This window comes from Cynocephalus volans, chromosome 14 (assembly GCF_027409185.1).
Source record: "Cynocephalus volans isolate mCynVol1 chromosome 14, mCynVol1.pri, whole genome shotgun sequence".
NCBI classification, from domain to species: Eukaryota; Metazoa; Chordata; class Mammalia; order Dermoptera; family Cynocephalidae; genus Cynocephalus; species Cynocephalus volans.
Genome location: NC_084473.1, coordinates 25,825,805 through 25,845,014, shown reverse-complemented (window position 1 = coordinate 25,845,014; position 19,210 = coordinate 25,825,805). Strand labels below are relative to the sequence as shown.

The window sequence follows — 19,210 nt, the reverse complement described above, 5'->3', positions numbered from 1 at the left end:
CTCTCAGCTTTCTCCACAAGGGAAGATGGCTTGCCGCGGCTTCTGCACTGGTGTCATCTCAGCTCACCACCAGAAGAGCTTTTCTTCCTTTAGCAAATTCCTTGGGAAGTGCTCTAATCGGGTCAGGCTGGGACACGCGCCTTCCTCCTCCCCACAGTTGACTGGATGGAGATTAGGAATTGTCAGCTTCATTATAGCCCCAAGATCAAAGTGGAAGAAAGGAGCTGCTGCTCAAAAGGGAGAGATACGCGATTCCTAGAGTAAGCAGGTTACAAAACAGACGTCCACCACAGCCCCCAGTGGGTGGAAGCTCAGGGTCCGCAAATAAAGCACATTAAGGACAAACTGGTCTAGATGGGACCTCACTTATTCAGTAACTACCTCTTAGTAATGTTGGGTCTTCAAGTCTCTCCGATTCAGTTGAGGTGCTGCATTCATGAGAGCGCAGGAATATCTTCAAGAACTGCATTTTCCTTTGTAGTTTTTCCATGAGGGGCCAGATTTCATACCTTGGTGTGAGCTGCAAATTACCTAGTCTCTGTCTGGTCCTCCAACCTGCCCTTGTAATGGCATTAGGCTTTTGATCACAAGTTCTGGAGGAAGCTTGCTTCTGAGTCCTGGAGCTGGTGCTCCTCCCCTGCGGCTGGCTGAGCAGTGGTCTCCTGCGAGTTGCTAACTATCTTACATTTCTGTGAGGCTGGCTTTCAGAAGCTTGAAACACTTTCTTGGCCCTCTTTTGACCCTATTCCCAAACTAAAATATCTTTTTTAGGAATTGCCACAGACTGTTGTCAGATATTCTTTTTAAAATTGAGGTATAATTCACATACCATAAAGTTCACTGTTTTAAAACACAACTCAGTGGGTTTTACTATGTGCACACAGTGAGTCATCACCATCACCACTCTCTAATTCCAAAATACTTTCATTGATCCAAAAAGAAACTCCATTAGCAGTCACTGCCCATTCTGCCCTCTCCCCAGAAGTGGCAATCACTAATTACTTTCTGTCTATGGATTTGATTCTCCTGGACATTTTGTATAAATGGAATCATACAATATGTGGCCTTTCGTGTCTGGCTTCTTTCACTTAGAATAATGGTTTCAAGACTCGTCCATGTTTTCTAGCATTTATGGAGTACTCCGTTCCCTTTTCTAGCTGAATAATATTCCACTGCATGGATCTGCCACAATCTGCTTATCCATTTAATAGCTGACAGACATTTGGATTGTCTCCACTTCCACTTTTTGGCCCTTATGAATAGTGCTGCTATGAAGAATTATGTATAAGTTTTTGTGTAAACATAGGTTTTCATTTCTCTTGGGTATATGCCTGAGAGTGGAATTGCTGGGTCATACAATCTACTCTATGTTTAACTTTTTGGTGACCAGCCAAGCTGTTTCCAAAGTGGCCACACCATTATACATTCCTTCCAGCAATGGAGGAGCATTCTAATTTCTTCACACCCTCACCAATCCTTGTTATTTTTCATGTGGTTTGTTTATAGCCAACCTTTGTCAGATACCCTTGATGTGAATGCATTGCTCTTACAGCTCTTTCTGGCACATCCTCCAGAGGTAGGGCTGCAGCCTCCTGCCCATTGTCCTTGTCTGGGAAGTGTATTGGAGATGGGACCATTTGCTTACCTGAGAGACCCTGAATTCGCTTTTGGATTTAACACTGCGATAACTAAAGTCATGCTTTTTTCAGGCAACCCAAGTCTAATCCCCTACAGCAGACCTGGCTGCGGATTTCTTTGCCTGTTGGCCTCTGGCAGACAAGGAATCTGAGTTTCTCTGGAAACTCTGGGCCCTTGTGTGTGGAGAGCTTGCCAGCAGAGTGGATGATCTGTGTTACCATGTGTTAGATGATGGCTTTCCAAATGCCAGGTCTATCCCCTGCACTTAAGTGGGAGGGAACCAAGCAATAGCAGTAAGTCAGGGGCCCCCAAGCCTGCATATCAAGAGGGACTTGGCGATCACAGACGCACTCACATTTCCCTCTCGTGCCTTCAGGACTCAGACTCCCTGTTTGCTGATCATTTAAAATTCTACCTGGTAATCAAAGATGGGGAATGGAAACAAGCATTTTCCTCCTTTTTTTTTTGGCAGCTGGCAGGTACGGGGATCCAAACCCATGACCTCGGTGTTTCTTATAAGGCTGTGCTCTAACCAACTGAGGTAACCAGCCAGCTCTAGCATTTTCCAACTCTAGTATTCCCCTTGCCTGGCCACACACTCCCCTCTCAACACCAGAAAGATGGCAATAGGATTCGGTGGAAAAACAGTGAGAATGTCTTTGAGATTTTAAATAGTCAAATTAGATACCTCCCAATAGGGAGCTTCAACCTCTTGCTGCATCTTTCTTCCGTCCCCACCTTACCTTCTCTCTCTGGACCAGCTTCTTGTAGACAGTGTCTGGGAAGGACCTCAGGGGACAGAACTTGCCGGTACCCTCAGCACACATGAAGACGCCGTTCTCGTACACGACACGGCCCCGACTGATGGTGACCAGCGGCACACCATGGCAGCGCATGTTCTCATACAGGTTGAAGTCTCCCCCCTGTACCTGGGTGCTGGCTGAGATGGTCCTGGTGGGGAGGCAACGGCAGGAGAGAAAGCTCTGAGAAGAGGGAACGATGTCACAGCTCAGTGGAAAGGGATGATCCCCAAAGGCTGGTTGTGATGGGCTGAACTGCAGCCCCTCAAAATTTGTATGTTAAAGGCCCAACCCCGAGTACCTCAGGATGTGACCATATCCAAATTGATAGGGCCTTTAAAGAGGTGATTAAGGTAAAATGAGGTCATAGGGTGGGCGCCACTCCAATCTGATCAGTGTCCTTATAGGAAGAGGAGACTGGGACACCAGACGTGTGTGCACAGAGGAAAGACCACGTGAAGACAGAGGGAGAAGACAGCCATCTATAAGCCAGGGTCATGTGTCTCTACACTAGAAGTAGTGCAATGACGATATGCTTTTGGAGTTCTGTAATATACGTTATTAAAAATCCCAAGTCCCTCTAGCCCCGGAGATCAGCAGCAAATTTTACTTTGTGGCTTCTGGGTCCCACACCACAACATCGGCATCAGCTCCGGGGATGATGCGGCCCTTGCGGGGATACAGGTTGAGAATCTTAGCTGCATTGGAACTGGTGACAGCCACAAAACGGTTCTCATCCATCTTTCCTCCAACCTGAAATATTGCAAAAGTGTCAAGTCAGTCAGGCTCTTGGTGTATGCCTTAAACCCTTGGTCATCTTTGACCCTGCCTGGCATGTGGCCTTTGAGCTCAGTTAGTAGAGACAATGTTCCTAAGAGGACAGTACTGTGGGCACCATCTCAGATGAACCAACCTGTGTGGCTTGATCCCATGGGCTCATTACGCCTTTCTGCTTTCATCCAGCAACAATGGTGAGTGGGCCCTCATTCTGAAAGGCTGCGTACCTGATGCAAATCTACCTCTTATATGTAAAACCAGCTCCGCTCATGCTCCCACTGCGGATGAGTTAGGAGCTTCCCTTCATCTACAAAGGGCTCTATATTCCATACTCTGGAAAAGCATCTTATTGCCCTACCCACCCACCCATGAGAGCACCGGGGACCCTCTTCGAGGAGGACTTCCTGAGCCATCCCATGGGCCTTCCCTGAGATAGAGTTTTTTGTCTTGAGGACTTCAAATCTCTTTGGGGCTCATACTCCATATTGAATTTAATCTTTGATAAATCAAGACCAAAAATACTTATTCTTCATGGGCAGAACAGGTGGTATTCAAATGAAGTCCCAGTTCCTATCTTTTAAAAAAAGCAATTAAACAAAATAGCTTTAAAATGCCTTAAAAATGTTCATATCCCTTGCTCCAGAAATCCACTTCTAGAAATCTGCCCCAAGGAAATAACTAGAAATGCTGACATATACTCCTGAACAAAGGAGGTTTTCTACAGAATTATTTGTAAGTGCAAAAATTTGAAACAGCCAAAAAGTTCTAAACATAGGGAAGAAATACATAAAGTATGGTATTTTCATTGGAGGAAATATTATTCAGCCATAAAAAATGATGTTTTAAAAGAATTTACTAACATAGGAAGACACTCAAGGTATACTATTATATGACAAAAAAAGAGGAAACAAGTTATTAAAATAATGTATAGTACATGCATAGAACTAGAAAGAAACACACCAAAATGTTAATAGTTTAATTTCTAGGCATGGAATTATGGGAATTTTTTTTCTCATACTTTTCTGTATTTTCCAAATTTCTATAATAGATGTTATTACTTTTCTAATCAGGGGGGGAAAGACCTTTTTTGTTTTGTTTTTGAGTGAGACAAGGAGCTGCTGTTGAAACAGTCTTCCTAAGAACGTTCTTTGGCAAGATCGTCAGAGTGAAAATTTTTACTAGGATTAGAGTGGGGAGGGGTTCCAGAAAACATACCACTCCCCTCTCCCAGACGACACTCATGCGGTCCTGCACGCCGCTCACTCCATGCGGGATCTTAGTGAAGTCCTCCTTGCCCATAGCTTTCTGCTTTGTGGTGAACGGCCGGTGATCTGATGCCACAATGTTCAGAGTGTCACTGAGTAGACAGAAGGAAGTGATCAGTAAGGGAGGGGAGGACAGGACCCCAGAGGGTGGGGACAGGTACAGGGAAAAAGCCCTGGCTTGGAAACCAGGCAAAGCTGATTCCAGTCTTGCCTCTGCCACTCAGTGGCTGTGTGGCTCTAATGACTTATTTCATCTGTGTGAAACTCAGTTTGCTCATCTGTAAGGATGGGAGTTATGCGTGGAGTGTGGCACAGACTGTTGAGTCAAAGGAGTGAAACTTCAGTGACAGTCTTTGGGATGGCATTTTTTTTTTTTTTTTTGTCTTTTTCGTGACCGGCACTCAGTCAGTGAGTGCACCAGCCATTCCTACATAGGATCCGAACCCGCGGCGGGAGCGTCGCTGTGCTCCCAGCGCAGCACTCTCCTGAGTGCACCACAGGCTCGGCCCGGGATGGCAATTTTTAAGAGTTAAGATAGTGGGCAGAGAAAAATTGAACTTAGAGTTTAGCTAAAGTGAGATGGTGGCAGGGGTTTTAGTGTCACAGAATCATATGCCAACTCCCTCCCATCAGCTCCCCCATCCCCCACTAGTCCCCACCAGTTTAAACATTCATAAGTACAATGTTAAGCTTTGCTAACAACTTGGAGCCACAGCCCTCCTTCCTTGGATGTGGGGCGTTGATGGCCCCGAAAGGAAAGGAGAGACAAGACAGAAGAGAAGTCTGACTTCATAAACCAATAATACATGCAAGTCAGTTGGTTCATCACCAACAATGCCATTCTTGACCTCGGCCCTCAGGCAGGTATCAAGGCCATTCTCCACACAAGGCAGCGTGTGGCTTAGGCACGGCCAGGCTCTCCAGGTACTCCTCGGCCAGCTAAGACTCAGGGCAGGACAGTGGAGATGCACATGGCTGCAGACCCTCTGCCAAAGAGGGAGGAGGCCAGCCAGGGTTCAGAGGTCTCTATAGGCCAAGGGCTCAGAGGCATGAGGGGCAGAGGCGAGAGAAAACCCACATTGCCAGGCAGGGCAGCCTTGGCTGGAAGTGCCCCTGGAGGGTGGGGACAGGCCTGGCTGCAGCAGGGGGGCCCCGTGGGAGAGGGGACAACTGCTGGGGCCACACAGCGGGGGCCTGAGCGTCATGTGCAGGAGTCTAATTTCACTCTGTAGGAGGCACCAAAGCCTTGTGAGTGCATGTGGTCCATCAAAGATGCCACTTCAGAAGGGGAATCTGGCAGCCAAAGGTGTTATTTGACTTGGTGAGGAGGCATATTCTCTCAGCTCTCAGGCGATTCCCAGTCAGGCTGCACATAGGGCTGTATCCCCAGGGCCCCAGGCCTCATCAGCCACAGCTCTTGCCAGATGACGAACATCCTTGACCAGCTCCACAGGAAGATGACTTAGCTCTTTCTGTGCTCTAGGCTGATATTTCCTGGGCTGCAGAGAGTGCAGAAGAGACTCTCCCACAGAGCAGACATGCGTTCCACAGCCCCTGAAGGCTCCCCACACCCTCCACACCTGCAAACCTCACCAGAGAAGAATGGAATCTTTGGGTTTCATTTTCTCCTCAGGGGCCCTCCAGATACCTGTGCAGGTCTTAGATCAGAAGAGGTGCCCTTCACAGAATCACAGGCTGCAGGTCAGGGACCCAGGAGCAGGGGCTCAACTTCTACTTCTTAACCAACAAGTCTTACTAAGCACGTAACTTTCCAAAAAGGCTCTTGTACAAGTAGTGCCTGCTAAGTAGGTGTGAATGAATGTGGTCACAGTCCAGAAGGACTTTCGAGGTCTCCCTGTGCTACCCTGAATCTGGGAGATAGAACCCCCCCCATTCAAACTCTTTAAAGTTTAAAACGCAACTGGCTTTGTCAAGTACTTGAAAATTTTACATGTTCAAATAAAAAAACTTCTGAGTTGATTTTGGTATATGGTGAGAGGTACAGGTCTAGTTTCATTCTTCTATATATGGATGTCCAGTTTTCCCAGCACCATTTATTGAAGAGGCAGTCTTTTCCCCAACGCATGGTCTTGGTACCATTGTCAAAGATCAGTTGGCTGTAAGTGTATGGGTTGATTTCTGGGTTCTATATTCTGTTCCATCGGTCCTTGGGTCTATTTTGATGCCAGTACCATGTTGTTTTGGTTACTACAGCTTTGTAGTATAATTTGAAGCCAGGCAGTGTTATGCCTCTGACTTTATTTTTTTGCTTGGGAATGCTTTGGTTGTTTGGGGTCTTTTACTATTCCATATGAATGTTAGGATTGTTTTTTCTATTTCTGCAAAAAATGTCATTGGTATTTTGATGGGGATTGTGTTGAATCTGTAGATCACTTTGGGTAGTATGTACAACCTGAAATTATAAAACTCCTAAAAGAAAACATAGGGGGAACACTTAAGGAAGTAGGACTGGGCAAAGACTTTATGAATATGACTCCCAAAGCACAGGCAACAAAAGGAAAAATAAACAAATAGGATTATATCAAACTAAAAAGCTTCTGCACAGCAAAAGAAACAATTAACAGAGTGAAAAGACAACCTACAGAGTGGGACAAAATATTTGCAAACTGTGCATCTGTCAAAGTATTAAACCCAGAATATAGAAGGAACTCAAACAACTTAGTAAAAAGACAAGTAACACGATTAAAAAATGGGCAAAGGAGTTGAATAGACATTTCTCAAAGGAAGACATACAAATGGCCCACCGACACATGAAAAAATGCTAAACCACTCAGAATCAGGGAAATGCAAAGCAAAACTATCTTGAGATATCATCTCACTCCAGTTAGACTGGTTATTATCAAAAAGACAGAGAATAACAAATGCTGGCGAGGATGTGGAGAAAGGGGAACTTCCTACTATACTGGCTGTGGGACTGTAAATTGGCGCAGCCATTATGGAGAATGGTATGGAATTTCCTCAGACAACTACAGGTAGACCTGCCATACGATCCAGCAGTCCCACTGCTGGGTATATACCCAAAGGAATGGAAATCGTCATGTCGAAGGGACACCTGCACTCCCATGTTTATTGCAGCTCTGTTCACAATAGCCAAGAGTTGGAACCAACCTAAATGTCCATTGTCAGATGACAAGATAAGGAGAATGTGGTACATCTACACAACGGAATACTACTTTGCCATAGAGAAGAATGAAATACTGCCATTTGCAGCAACATGGGTAAACTTTGAGAAAATTATGTTAAGTGAAATAAACCAGGCACAGAAAGAGAAATACTGCATGTCCTCATTCATAAGTGGGAGCTAAAATAAATAAATAAATAAATAAATAAATAAATAAAAAGAGAAAAAAAGATACAACGATCACAATAATATGTTGAACTTTCAAAAGGAGAGAACAGAACTGAAGTTACCAGAGGTGAGAATGGGAGAGAGGAAGGGGCTAAGGAAGGAATTGGAAAAGGGCCACAAAAATTGATTACATTGTATAATGCTGAACATACTAATTACCCTGATTTGAGTGTCACAGATTACATACAGGTATTGATATTCAACGCTGTACCCCACAGATATGTAAAATCAACTTTGTTTCAATTAAAAAAATAAAAAAATTCAGGTCTCTTTAAGAAGTCACATTTTAAATAAAGGACAAATCTTTATACCTATAGATTGTACTTTTTACTCCTTGATAGCCTAAGAAATCACATCCTAAAGCAGATAATTATGAAGCAGCTAATATTTTCATATAGGAATAATAATTGGTGTATGGGTTTTCTATCAGGTATTTTGCATCATGTAAGTTATAACCAACAATGTGCTATGCTACAGAAGCAAAATTATAGTAATCATAAATTCATATAAATAATTAAAATGTCAAAATTATGCTCCAAATCCTATAAAATAGTATACATTTACAATATGCACTGATTAAAAAAGGGATTCAAACTATTCCTGTAACAGATGAAATGATAATTCTCTTTTAATGAATAGAATTTATTTAAATAATTAAAATAAATTTGACAAAACAGGCTAGATGTAAAAACTTAAATTATTTAATTAATAACACTTCTTTCCCCTGTCTACTTGAATTTGTGTGGGTTTGGGCACTATAATTTGGGTGGGTTGGGAACTTATTATCGTTTTGTTCTTTCAGTAAATTTGCTTGTAGCAGTGGAGGTATGTCAAAGTTCTTTGACCTTGGAACCAAGCCCAAATTACTATAGTAGGTTCTTGATAATTATTTGTTTTGTTGTATTGATAATGATGACACAGAGGTTGATTACTCCGAATGAAAAGCATTTTTTTTTTGCAAGCACAATGCTTTAAAAAGCATTTTTTAAAGTAAGAGCTGATTTAGCATTTCTGCCTTCATTTTTACCCTCTGAATTTATTTAAATCTGTAAGAGCTGTGGCTGCTTGGAATCACACCAACACTGTGGGACAGAATATAATCACTGCCACTGTGCCAGGCCACCTTTACCTGAGACCCCATGGGCTGCATGCCACTCATATTGGGAAGCCCTGCACCCCACACCTCTCTTTAGGGGGTTAACACAACAGGATGTCAAGTGGGAATTCTCCTGTTGTTGGCAACCAGGACTGATGGCTATGCACACAGATGGAGTAAGTGCCCATTATCTAAAGACAGCCACTTTCAGTGAGGCCGGTCACCACCCTCACCTCCCCCCACCAGCACCTAGAAGAGGCATATCCCTGCCCTATAGGCCTATAAAAGCAGAAGGCAGGGAGGGAGACTGACGCATCTGCAGGAAAGAGAGTCCTGGAGTCTCTCCCTTCCCCCTCTTTCCTGGGTTGAGTGGTTCTTCTCTCCCTTTCCCCCAGTCTACCCCAAAGTCAAGGAGGGGACATTTCAATATGCTCACTTGTGGAGTGCAGAGGTGAGAGCAGTGGGCACCTGCCTGGGCAGTGGACTGGTGGACCGTCTCTGAGCCTCTGGGTGAGGACATCTGGTGGAGCAGGACAGCTCCTCTCCCACCGCAGGGAATGGCAAAGCCGTGTGAGCTCCCCCTGGGCCCCACACACTGTAGGAGGCGGCCAGGCTAAGGCTGCCTCATCAGGGTCCTAGCCCGTGGGGGTGCTGCTAGTGCTGGGAGCTGGGACAGATGTATGCTTGGGTGAGAAGAAGAATCCCCCACCTTTTTTCCCTAACCTCCCTACCCCTACCCCAACTGGGGGTAGGGACGGGACGAGATGACCTTCTCAACTGGATGGGACTTTAATATCCAAAAGGGAAGAGAAAGCAATGGCCTCTGCCCAAAGTGTCACTTGAGGAGAGAGGAGCTTGAAGCAGGGGCTGGGATGAAATGAAACCTTTTCATGACTGAGTCCCACCAAATGTGGACTGTTTGTGAAACCATTTGCTCTAGATTGGGACTGAATGGGAAAAAGCAGTATGAGAGAGGAGCTGGAGAAAAGGAGATCTAGAGAGAGGGTGTGAGGGGAAAGAGGGAGAAAGTGCAGACGAAGAAGCGGGAGAGGGAAGGGAAGAGGGAGAAGGAGGAAGGCCCATGCAAGGAGAGAAAAACACACGCACGGCATGAGAGGAGGGAGAGGCGAAGAAAAGAGAAAGGACCAAATGTATCCTAGGATGAGCTGGAGGCCACGTCCTACAGCTTCCCTCTGGGCTTAGAGTAAGTTGTCAATGTCCTTTGAAATCTGAATAGCCACTGTTCACAGTTTTATTCCTACACCTCAGAAGCTCTCACTCCAAATCAAGTGGTCACAGAAGCCCAATAGGATGGCAGTTAGGTATGATGGTGAAAGTAACAAAAGAGAAATCAGCCTATGGGCACAATGAAATCAAACGGGTCAGATCTGTTTCCCGTGGCCTCTACGACATCTTCTTAAAGATCTACAAATTCCCTGAAAGGCATGCACTGGGACTCAATGGCTGTGCTGTGGGGGCCGCAGCGGTCCTGCAGAAGTGCCTTACTTGGCCAGCAAGCTCATGAGGTAGGTGGAGGTGTTGGTGTCCAGTCGCAGGGGAGGCACCGTGACATAGGCGGCCGCATGGGACCAGTCCTGGTGGTAGTAGTGTAAGCCTGTCAGTGTGGCATGTGCAGTGGTGGTCTCAGCCAGCACGACCTTCCCTGGAAGAAGAAGGGTCAAACCATAACTAGGAAGCCACCAAGCCCGAGAGATCATTGGTCGGGGCCTCTCATTTTACAGGCATTTGAGAGCACAGCTGGGTTCAAGGCCAGAGAGCTTCCCTGTTCTCCTGCCGACTCCAGGCAAGGGGGACAGAAGGGCCTGGACTCCAAGGCTGGCAGCACTGGTGGCCCTCAGAGGAGTCTGGTTTAGCTGGAGCACGGGACTGAGCAGGGTGCTGCTGGGAGAAGAGGCTTGATAGCGGGGTGGACAGGCACTCAGGGTGAACCGCTTGTTAAGGAGCAATCTGGACTGTTTGTGAACAGGCAGGTGCTGGGTGCAGTTCAAGCAAATCTCTGGGAGTGGGCATTGTCGCAGGGCTGGGGGGCAGGGAGACAGCAGGCTGGGACAACAGTCCAAGTGAGACCCCCACAGGCTTCTACTGGGTGGGATCTAGAGGGCAGTACGGCGTGAAGGCTGGGATGCCCTGGCTTCTGACTTCTCTTCCCAGGTTTGTGACCATGACTTTGTTTCTCCTGTTACCAGGTCCTCACTAGCACCCGAGCTGGGCTGGCTACAGGCTACTACAAAGCCTTCAGGTGTAGCCTGGTGATCAGCAACAGGAGTCTTGCAAATGCCCTTCAGGACTTGTACATAGGGTTCCAGTGGCTATAAAGGAAACTTAGGCCCACACACTGTCATTTCTCCAGGGACTTCCCTGAAGTGTCCACTGGAACTGTCCAGGATTTTATTTTAGTTGCAAGGCATTCACTAATAAAACCTAAAAGGCCAAAAAGACACTAATCAATGAGTCAGTTTAAATCCTGGAAAATTTTATCAGACCCAGGAGAGGAGACAGACACTTCTGTAAAGCTGCTATGCATACAAATGTGCACAGTAAAACCTCGGGTTCTACTGAACTGAACCCAGTGTCTGAGGAAGACAGCAGCAGGGGAAAGGAAGGGCTGGGGACGGTGCTGAGCTGGTGGACCCACCATTCTCCAATCCCACCACATGATGAGCACTGTCCAGCCAGGGCCAAGGACTCACCTTGCATCTTAGCAGCTGCGATAACGTCACCAGCCGTGATGCTGGACACGTTGACCAGGTAGATTGGACAGTGAGTCTAAACAAAAGAAACAGCAGGCAGTGGGGAGCAGCAACCCATAAATGTGACAGGCACCAAAGCAACCCGGCAAAATCAGTCCTGACACCAGCACCTCCCCCTGCGTCGCTCAACCCCACCCTCAAGGTGGCATCTCATCCTGGGAATGCAGGGCCGGCAGCCACAGTACAAGCTGCTGGGAGCATCCAGCGCTGGAGCCCACAGGGGACTGTCCCGTGAGGCAACATCAGGGTAAGACTATTGAGTTGGAACGTTACATTTTCTCCCATTTGACAACCATGATTATAATTAAAAGGAGGGACTGTTTCTCCTATTTTAATTTCCTGTTCATAAACATGATGACCTAGAGACGGTCATACATTATATTCTATATCTATAGCTGGTTAGCTCAGTTGGTTAGAGTGTGGTGCTGATAACACCAAGGTCCAGGGTTCTATTGCTGTACCAGCCAGCTGCCAAAATAAGGTAAAATAAAATAAAATTACACTGCTTGCCACCTGAAGGCTGCTTTATCAGTAGACAGAACATACCCTGGAGAAGAACAAAATACAAGGGGATCAGTTCAGAGTTGAGGCCAGACAAGACTGATCTTGCAAACGGACACCTGGATTATAATATTGATTGGCTTTTTCCTCTACTGAGCTATGAGACCATGGTCCATGGCTTAACTTCTCTGGGCATATGTTTGAGCTAAAAAAAAAAAAAAAAAGGAACTGTTTTTTTGTTGCTCGGTTCCTTATTCTGGGGTAATCGATAAAATAACTATTGTCATGACAATAAAACAATGTCCTTGTCCAGTTGCTAGACTTACAAACTGCTAATGGGAAACTTTGTTTCCACAAATGTTATCCTGATACCTTCTTTGCTTATCAAATTAGGAGGAAATAGAGTGTAGGAACTGGCCTGAGGTTTGATATGCGTGGCACAAGTTTACTGACTAATCCTGGGATGAGCTGGCACAATAGCCTCTCTGTTTTCCCCCTAAAGCCACACCTTCAGGCTTACATCCTGCAGGGCAGCCTGGGTTCTCCTAGAAGAGAGGTTCCCAAGCATAAGCAACCAGTAGAATCACTGGGGGGCTTGTTAATATATAGGATGCTGGGCTTGGCCCCAGTTTCTGATTCAGTGGGTCTGCAAAAGGCCCAAGAATTTGCATTTCTAAGTTCCTATTTCTCACAAGTCATGCTGATATGGCTGATCCAGGGACCACACTCTGAAAACCACTGTTCTAAATAAAAGAGGCAGATGATCTGAGCAAATGGAATCCTTAAATGATGGTTTAGAAAGAGAAATAGCCTCTGTACAGTGCTCTACTATTTATAAAATGCTTTCCCTCCCATGGCTCTTTTGATCCTCATAATCATCCTGTGAAAAGTAAGTGATACTATCACTGCAATTGTATGTAAGAAAATAATGTATCTGAGTTTTTGAGTGACTTGCATATGGTCAAGAAGTTTCTATTTGATAAAGGCCAAGACAGAACTTCTGGCCCAATACTCTTGCTTGTTTCTACTACTATACACACCCAACACCTCATTACCCTCAAGGCTTTACCCTGAACTATACCAAGAAAAAAGTCCAAAAACAACGGTCCAGCAGCATAGTTATAAATTATGGTTCTCTAAGTCAAAAGTCTACTTATTCCTCTAAAAGAAACAGATTCCAGTTGCAGTGAGGCTCTGTGGTCCCCTTACCTTCCCCTGCCTCCCTTGGGAGCTGTTTACACTTGAGCAATGAACCGAGGCGTCAGCAAGCTTAGTGGGGTGGAAAGAACTGGAGGCAAGAAGGACACATGCCAGAACTGTGGAATAACAGTGCACATTCAGCAAACAGTTTGGGGGTCCCGAGAGCCAGGCATGGTGCTGGCACCCAGAGCAGAATGAGCCTCCACTGTGTAGGTTGCTTTCTGATCCCAGAGTGGAGATCGAGCTACTTACCCTGTTTGCAATGGTGATAACTCGGTGCGTGGCTTCAGCTTCCAGCTGTTAGAAACAAAGGACAGGAAGAAATCAAGCATCACCATCTCCTCCAAGCAAGCCTAGTTCTGCCTGGAAGCCCACTGTGTAGAAAGTGCTGGAATTTCTGACAGAGACGGGAGGGGCCAACTGCACACACAGGGGCTGGCACAGGCAAGGCCTGGGTTGGGGCACCATGTTCCAATCACCTAAGGCTCACACTGAGAGAGAATCCTAGGATTTAGTCTACAGGCACATCCTTGCTTGACGCTACTCAGGGCTTAATTAAAAGGCAATGGAACAAAATTAAAAACCTGGAGTCACATCTCTCCCTCTTTTCTGGTGTATTCTCTGCATAGCCACCTCAGAAATGTAGTAAAGGAGAAATAATGACTAATTTCAAGCTGGAAATTAGCCTGGATCAGGGTTTCTGCACCTGGCACTACCAACATTTTGGGTGGGATCATTCTTTGTGGTGGGGGCTGTCTGTGCACTATCTTTAGCAGCGTCCCTTGCCTCTAACCACTAGATGCCAGTAGCACCTTGCTCCCTTCCCAGTTGGGACAACCAAAAATGTCTTTAGACACTGCCAAATGTGCCCTGGGGAGCAAAATCTCCCGTGGTGTAGACCCAGGACCCTCTCCTCTAACCAACAGATGATAATTATTGCTATTGCTATCCCTGAGTCAAAGCCTTTCTTTTTCCCTCATTTTACTTAACAAAAAAGAAGTCCCATCCTGTGTCCACCCCCTGCTCGCTCCTATTCTCTCAGGCACACCCTCAGTGTATTTCTTTTGTTGAATCTGGTGTGTCTTTCTCTACCAATTCAGAGGTGCCAAAACAGGACCTATATTTAAGGGCTCTGACAGGCAGGGACAGATCAGGGCAGGAGTAAAATGGGAGTCCCCAGTTGACCCATTATGGGCCACCTTGGTTTCTGTATGATGGTCGTACAACCACATCCTGTCTCCTGCTCCTCGTCCCTCAAGGCCTCCCCATCAATCCCTCATGGACATCCAACCACCACTCTGCATTTAAGGCTCTGAAGAAATGAAAAGTAGATGCCCGCCCCCACAAGTGGTAGATAATGTCTGAGCAGGGTCATAGGGCAAGAGGGCTTTATTTGTCTAATGTGGTCCCTCCAGAGGGATTCCAGAGCAGAATTCTTTAGCAGGGGGACTATGGGGATGTGTGTGGATGTCTGCAAGGATAAAACCAGAAGGCAGAAGAAGAGCAGGGCTGTCAATGACCACCTCAGGGAGTAATAAGGGAAGAAGCCTAGACAAGTATGTGCTTCCTGTTTCTGGTGTTAAGAGTCCAAAGTATTCTTCAGATGCTCAAAGGGATCCCAGCCCCAAGACACTGAGTCGCTGGCTTATAGTTTGGAATGTCTTCTAACATCTAAAGGCCCTTTCAGTCTCTTTTGTCTTTCAACTCAGTTTTGGGCAAAGCGACCCCTGGTGTTCTGACATTGTCTTCCTCAGATACTTGAAATCAGAATCAAATGGGGCAGGTATGGTCCCCCCAGTTGTCCCTTCTAAGAAAGCTCAAGGTCAAGTTGGCCTCAGCATGGAGGAAATTGTTCCCTGGGAAGCTTCCAGATGGGAATTTCACCCATGGAGAAAGTGATACAATACAACTTATATTTTGGATGTCTCTTTTATCCTAAAAGATTCTGTGAATCTACATGAAAGAAGCTGATAAAGGACACTGGAAGTCTTTCTCACCTCCTCTGGATGGCTAATCTCGATTCCTTCTGGGCCTGTGATACCCAAATCTAGTGCCTCCTTAGCACCCTGAATAATAGCAAGAGAAAGAAAATGGAGAGAATCATAGAGATATAAGCAAATACTGAATTCAAAGGACAGTAAAATATGCTAGACACGGCCCATTCCAACAAGCTTGCTACTTTTCTCACTTCTGTGATATTAATCTTCTAAAGAGGGCAGAACAGTATGGGACTCCCATGCAGAAAAGCTGTTCTGATCCTCATTTCATAATGACTAAACAGATCTTTTCCTCTTAAAAATACAGTTCAGTAATTATCAACAGGTCTGGGGCACCAAAGACAAGCACTAATTATTGGTTTGAAGGTCAGAATTTCCTTATTGTAAATCTAGATAAATCTCTAGCTTCCAGCAACTCTTAGACTAGCCCTTATCCCCCAAACCTAGGAGTACAAAGGGGTTTATCTTTCTTGGTACCAGTGAATAGATCTCTATAATATCTATAATATCTCTGAAGAGCTACAGGAGAGTGGAAGGCTGATTCTTATTTATTCTGAATGTCAAATCTCATTAAAAATATTTCTAAGAGGTGCTCCAAGTTCTCTGCTATAATGGAATTTAAATATCATACTGTTAGAACTAAAACATCATTACCTAAGACTTAGAAAAGTTTTTGGACCATAACGAGAGATTTGTTTTTTACAAACAGCAGGAAAGTTTGGATTTTCTGACCAAGATTTGTCATCTGGGGTGTTCCCACCTCACACTTCGTTTTACAACATGTTTTGTCTGAACCTATAGGATGAGTGGTCAGAAATCTCCCTGAGAACTGTCCCCAGTAGTACCCCCATCCCACATTCTCTACTGCAGACTTGCCTCGGCCACAAGCTCCCCATTTTCAGCATGGACTCGGGCAATCGCCCCAATGTCCTTGCAGGCATGCAACACTTGGTACAGCTCACTGTCTCGAAGCATGTACAAGTCCTTGTAGGTCATGAACATCTGGAACGAGTTGACACCCTTCTCCCTCACCAGGGTCTCCATTTCTGCTTTCACCTGGAGAGCAAAGCGCGGAGGCAACGCCACGTGAGAATAGACGTTCAAGAGGCAGGCTGGCAGACGTGGGCCCCAGCTCAGTTGGCTGAGTCATCATGTGACCACTGACAACCTGCCAGCCCCTCACCTTCCTCCCCCCCCACAGGCTGCTATGAGGGCACCTGAGCAAATGGATGCAGAAGTACTTTGCAGATTGTCCAGCTTGACAGAATTGCAGGAACCATATTGTTACATTGTAGGCACGTTTCTCCCATCACACAGGCTTGTCCTGTGTTTCTGCCTCCAAACCAGCCTTACTGGTAAACTCAGGAATAATGACTTTTATTCCTGAGGCCTCTTTCCCCCAGCCCCCATAATGGAAGCAATGTCACAAAGAAGGCACACTAATGCTAAAAACCCAGAGATCCTGGGAAAATCTAATTTAGGAACAAGGCAAACCATGAGCAAAGCTATGCAAAAAAGGAAATTCATCCCAACATTATTTATGTTAGGAAAAAAAATATGGAAGCAACATTGGTCTAACAATAGCAAGATAACTAGAGGTTCATCTGCTGGATAGAACATAAGTGGCTGTTACATTGATGGTCATGAAGACTATGCAGCAAAATAGAAAAGGCTCACACTTAAGCGAAACAGTTACTCTGTGAAAGCATGTATAAAAACTGGAAAGAATGAAGATAAACTAACAATAAGGAATGTGTTGGGGTTATTGGATTAAGTGCTTTCTTTTCTATTTTTTACATCTGTAATTAGAAAAATTTATTTGATTATAATAAAAAAGAATGCAAAATTCTAGATGCATGAGAGTCCCCACAACCTCTGGAAACAGGATGGCCAGCCTGGCCTCAGAGTTGCTGGGAATCTGAATGGACCCTCTATTGATGGCAACTCCAGGGGGAGGAATAGAGAGAGGTTGGGGGATAGGGGTTATCTACCCAGGAGGGTGTTCACAAAGGACACCCTCATCTGAGACAAGGGATGGCTGACATTCAGCGTCGTCTGCACCTTTAGCCCAGTACCAGGAAGAGGAGCCTTCATGATGTGACAGTTAGGGGGCTCCAAGGCCTTTTATAAGCACCAGGACAGAAATAATGGAAGGGACTATATAGCTCCCAACTCAAGGTTAAAGCCTAAGGGCAGAAGTAATAGCAAGGCTTTAAACTATTATCTCAGAAGGGAGTCAGACCCTTTAGACCAGTTTGTCTACAACTGAACAACTTTGTAAAACTTCTTAATGCTTGCCATTTTTATGATTTTGGGGCACCCACTGAAGTATTGGCACATGGGGGCTTAATAAATAATTGATGAAAGAATGAACATGCAGGCTGCTTCCCTGGGATAATAAGCAGTAACACTCCAACAACGAAGCAAAATCTAAATGCCTGTATATGTGGTTCCAGGAAGAATGAGGAAGTGGGAATCTGGGGAGAGGACTCTGGCAGGAGGAGGACAGGAAAGCCAGAGGCCAGGGGCACAAACAGAAGGTGAGCACAGAAGCTGACCTGAGAAAGGGCTCTGTGGGAGCCAGCCTCAGCAATTCTCAGAGCCCGAGTGGGCCCCAGTAGGAAAGAAGCATACTGGGGCCATTCCTACCAGGTGGTACAGAGACAGGGCAAGGCCCTCAGCTCAGAGACCTCAGCTCAGTGCTGTTGACATGACCCTCTGCACGCGAGTCCTGCTCAGTCCACTACTCAGCAGCACTACCCACCAGGTGTCAGTGGCACCTCGGATGCTAAGAGCCTGCAGTCAGAGCAAGGAGCCTGCGCTCCTGAGGCCTGTCCTGGCCTTGGACTCTCTTCTAGCATGGGGCCCTCTTTGTCTGCTGGAAAATGGGCTCTAAGTTACATAAGACAGGCTGCCCACTCCCCTTATGGAATCCTAAGTGTTTTTTCTTTTGGCATTGAGGGGAGTCAGGATGGTGGTGGGAGGGGTGCCCCACACATACAGGACAGCATCATGCCCCAGCTGGCTCAACCAAACAGCCCTTCTACCTACAAGAGCACTCACGCCTTCTTTTGGGATTCCACCAGCAATGTTACCTTGGGTGCCCACCAGGTGATCCCCACATGGAGGGCATAGTCACAGCAGACCTTGGGGTCAGCCAGACCCCGGCACTTCTCATAGGCATCCACAAGGGAGGTCTCTTTGTCAGGCAGAACGTGGCCGATGATCATGGTGGTGCCTCCAACGAGTGCTGCCTGAGGGAGACGGGAAAGACAGTCGCGTCACAGCTCTGCCTGTAGCCAGGTCACTGATGTGGTGAGACACGGTCCTGGGGGTGCACTCGGGACAAACTCAGACCCTACCTCACAAGAGGCTGTAGGACCAAATGCAGCAGTGTTTGGGAAACTGTAAGGGGCTACAGGGAGGCCAGGAGCCACTGTGTGACCCTTATCATTACTGTGGATCCAGCACACAAACCTGCTTCTTCTTCATCTTGGAATGAAGTGCTTTGGAAAAACCACTAAGTGTGTTATCAAGCCTAAGGCCAACCCCTATTTTCCCAATAAGAAGATCTCCCCAAATGATTTTTGGCCAGCTTGAATATACAGATGACATAATCAAATGGTATAATATAACATAACATAACATGATATAATATAACATAATATGAAGGTGCTTCAAAAAGTTCGTGGAAAGATTTGCATTATCTTTAATTCTATTTTTCCACAAACTTTTTGAAGTATCCTCATATAATGTAATATAATATAGCATAACCAAATGTCTATTTGTAACAAT

At 45.8% G+C, this 19,210-nt stretch overlaps 1 protein-coding gene across 1 annotated transcript in view; it reads right to left on the bottom strand.

Annotated features, from left to right (window-relative positions):
• The window catches only part of DPYSL5 (dihydropyrimidinase like 5), a 47,187-nt gene that overhangs the window by 4,440 nt on the left and 23,537 nt on the right, over positions 1 to 19,210 (bottom strand). The window contains exons 2-10 of the mRNA XM_063078866.1: positions 18,511 to 18,669; positions 16,292 to 16,471; positions 15,416 to 15,484; positions 13,671 to 13,715; positions 11,658 to 11,733; positions 10,453 to 10,609; positions 4,431 to 4,572; positions 3,049 to 3,191; positions 2,382 to 2,589 (exon numbers count right to left, since the gene is read on the bottom strand). Of these exons, the coding sequence (XP_062934936.1) occupies positions 2,382 to 2,589; positions 3,049 to 3,191; positions 4,431 to 4,572; positions 10,453 to 10,609; positions 11,658 to 11,733; positions 13,671 to 13,715; positions 15,416 to 15,484; positions 16,292 to 16,471; positions 18,511 to 18,669 (1,179 nt within the window). The remainder of the gene's footprint in view (positions 1 to 2,381; positions 2,590 to 3,048; positions 3,192 to 4,430; positions 4,573 to 10,452; positions 10,610 to 11,657; positions 11,734 to 13,670; positions 13,716 to 15,415; positions 15,485 to 16,291; positions 16,472 to 18,510; positions 18,670 to 19,210) is intronic.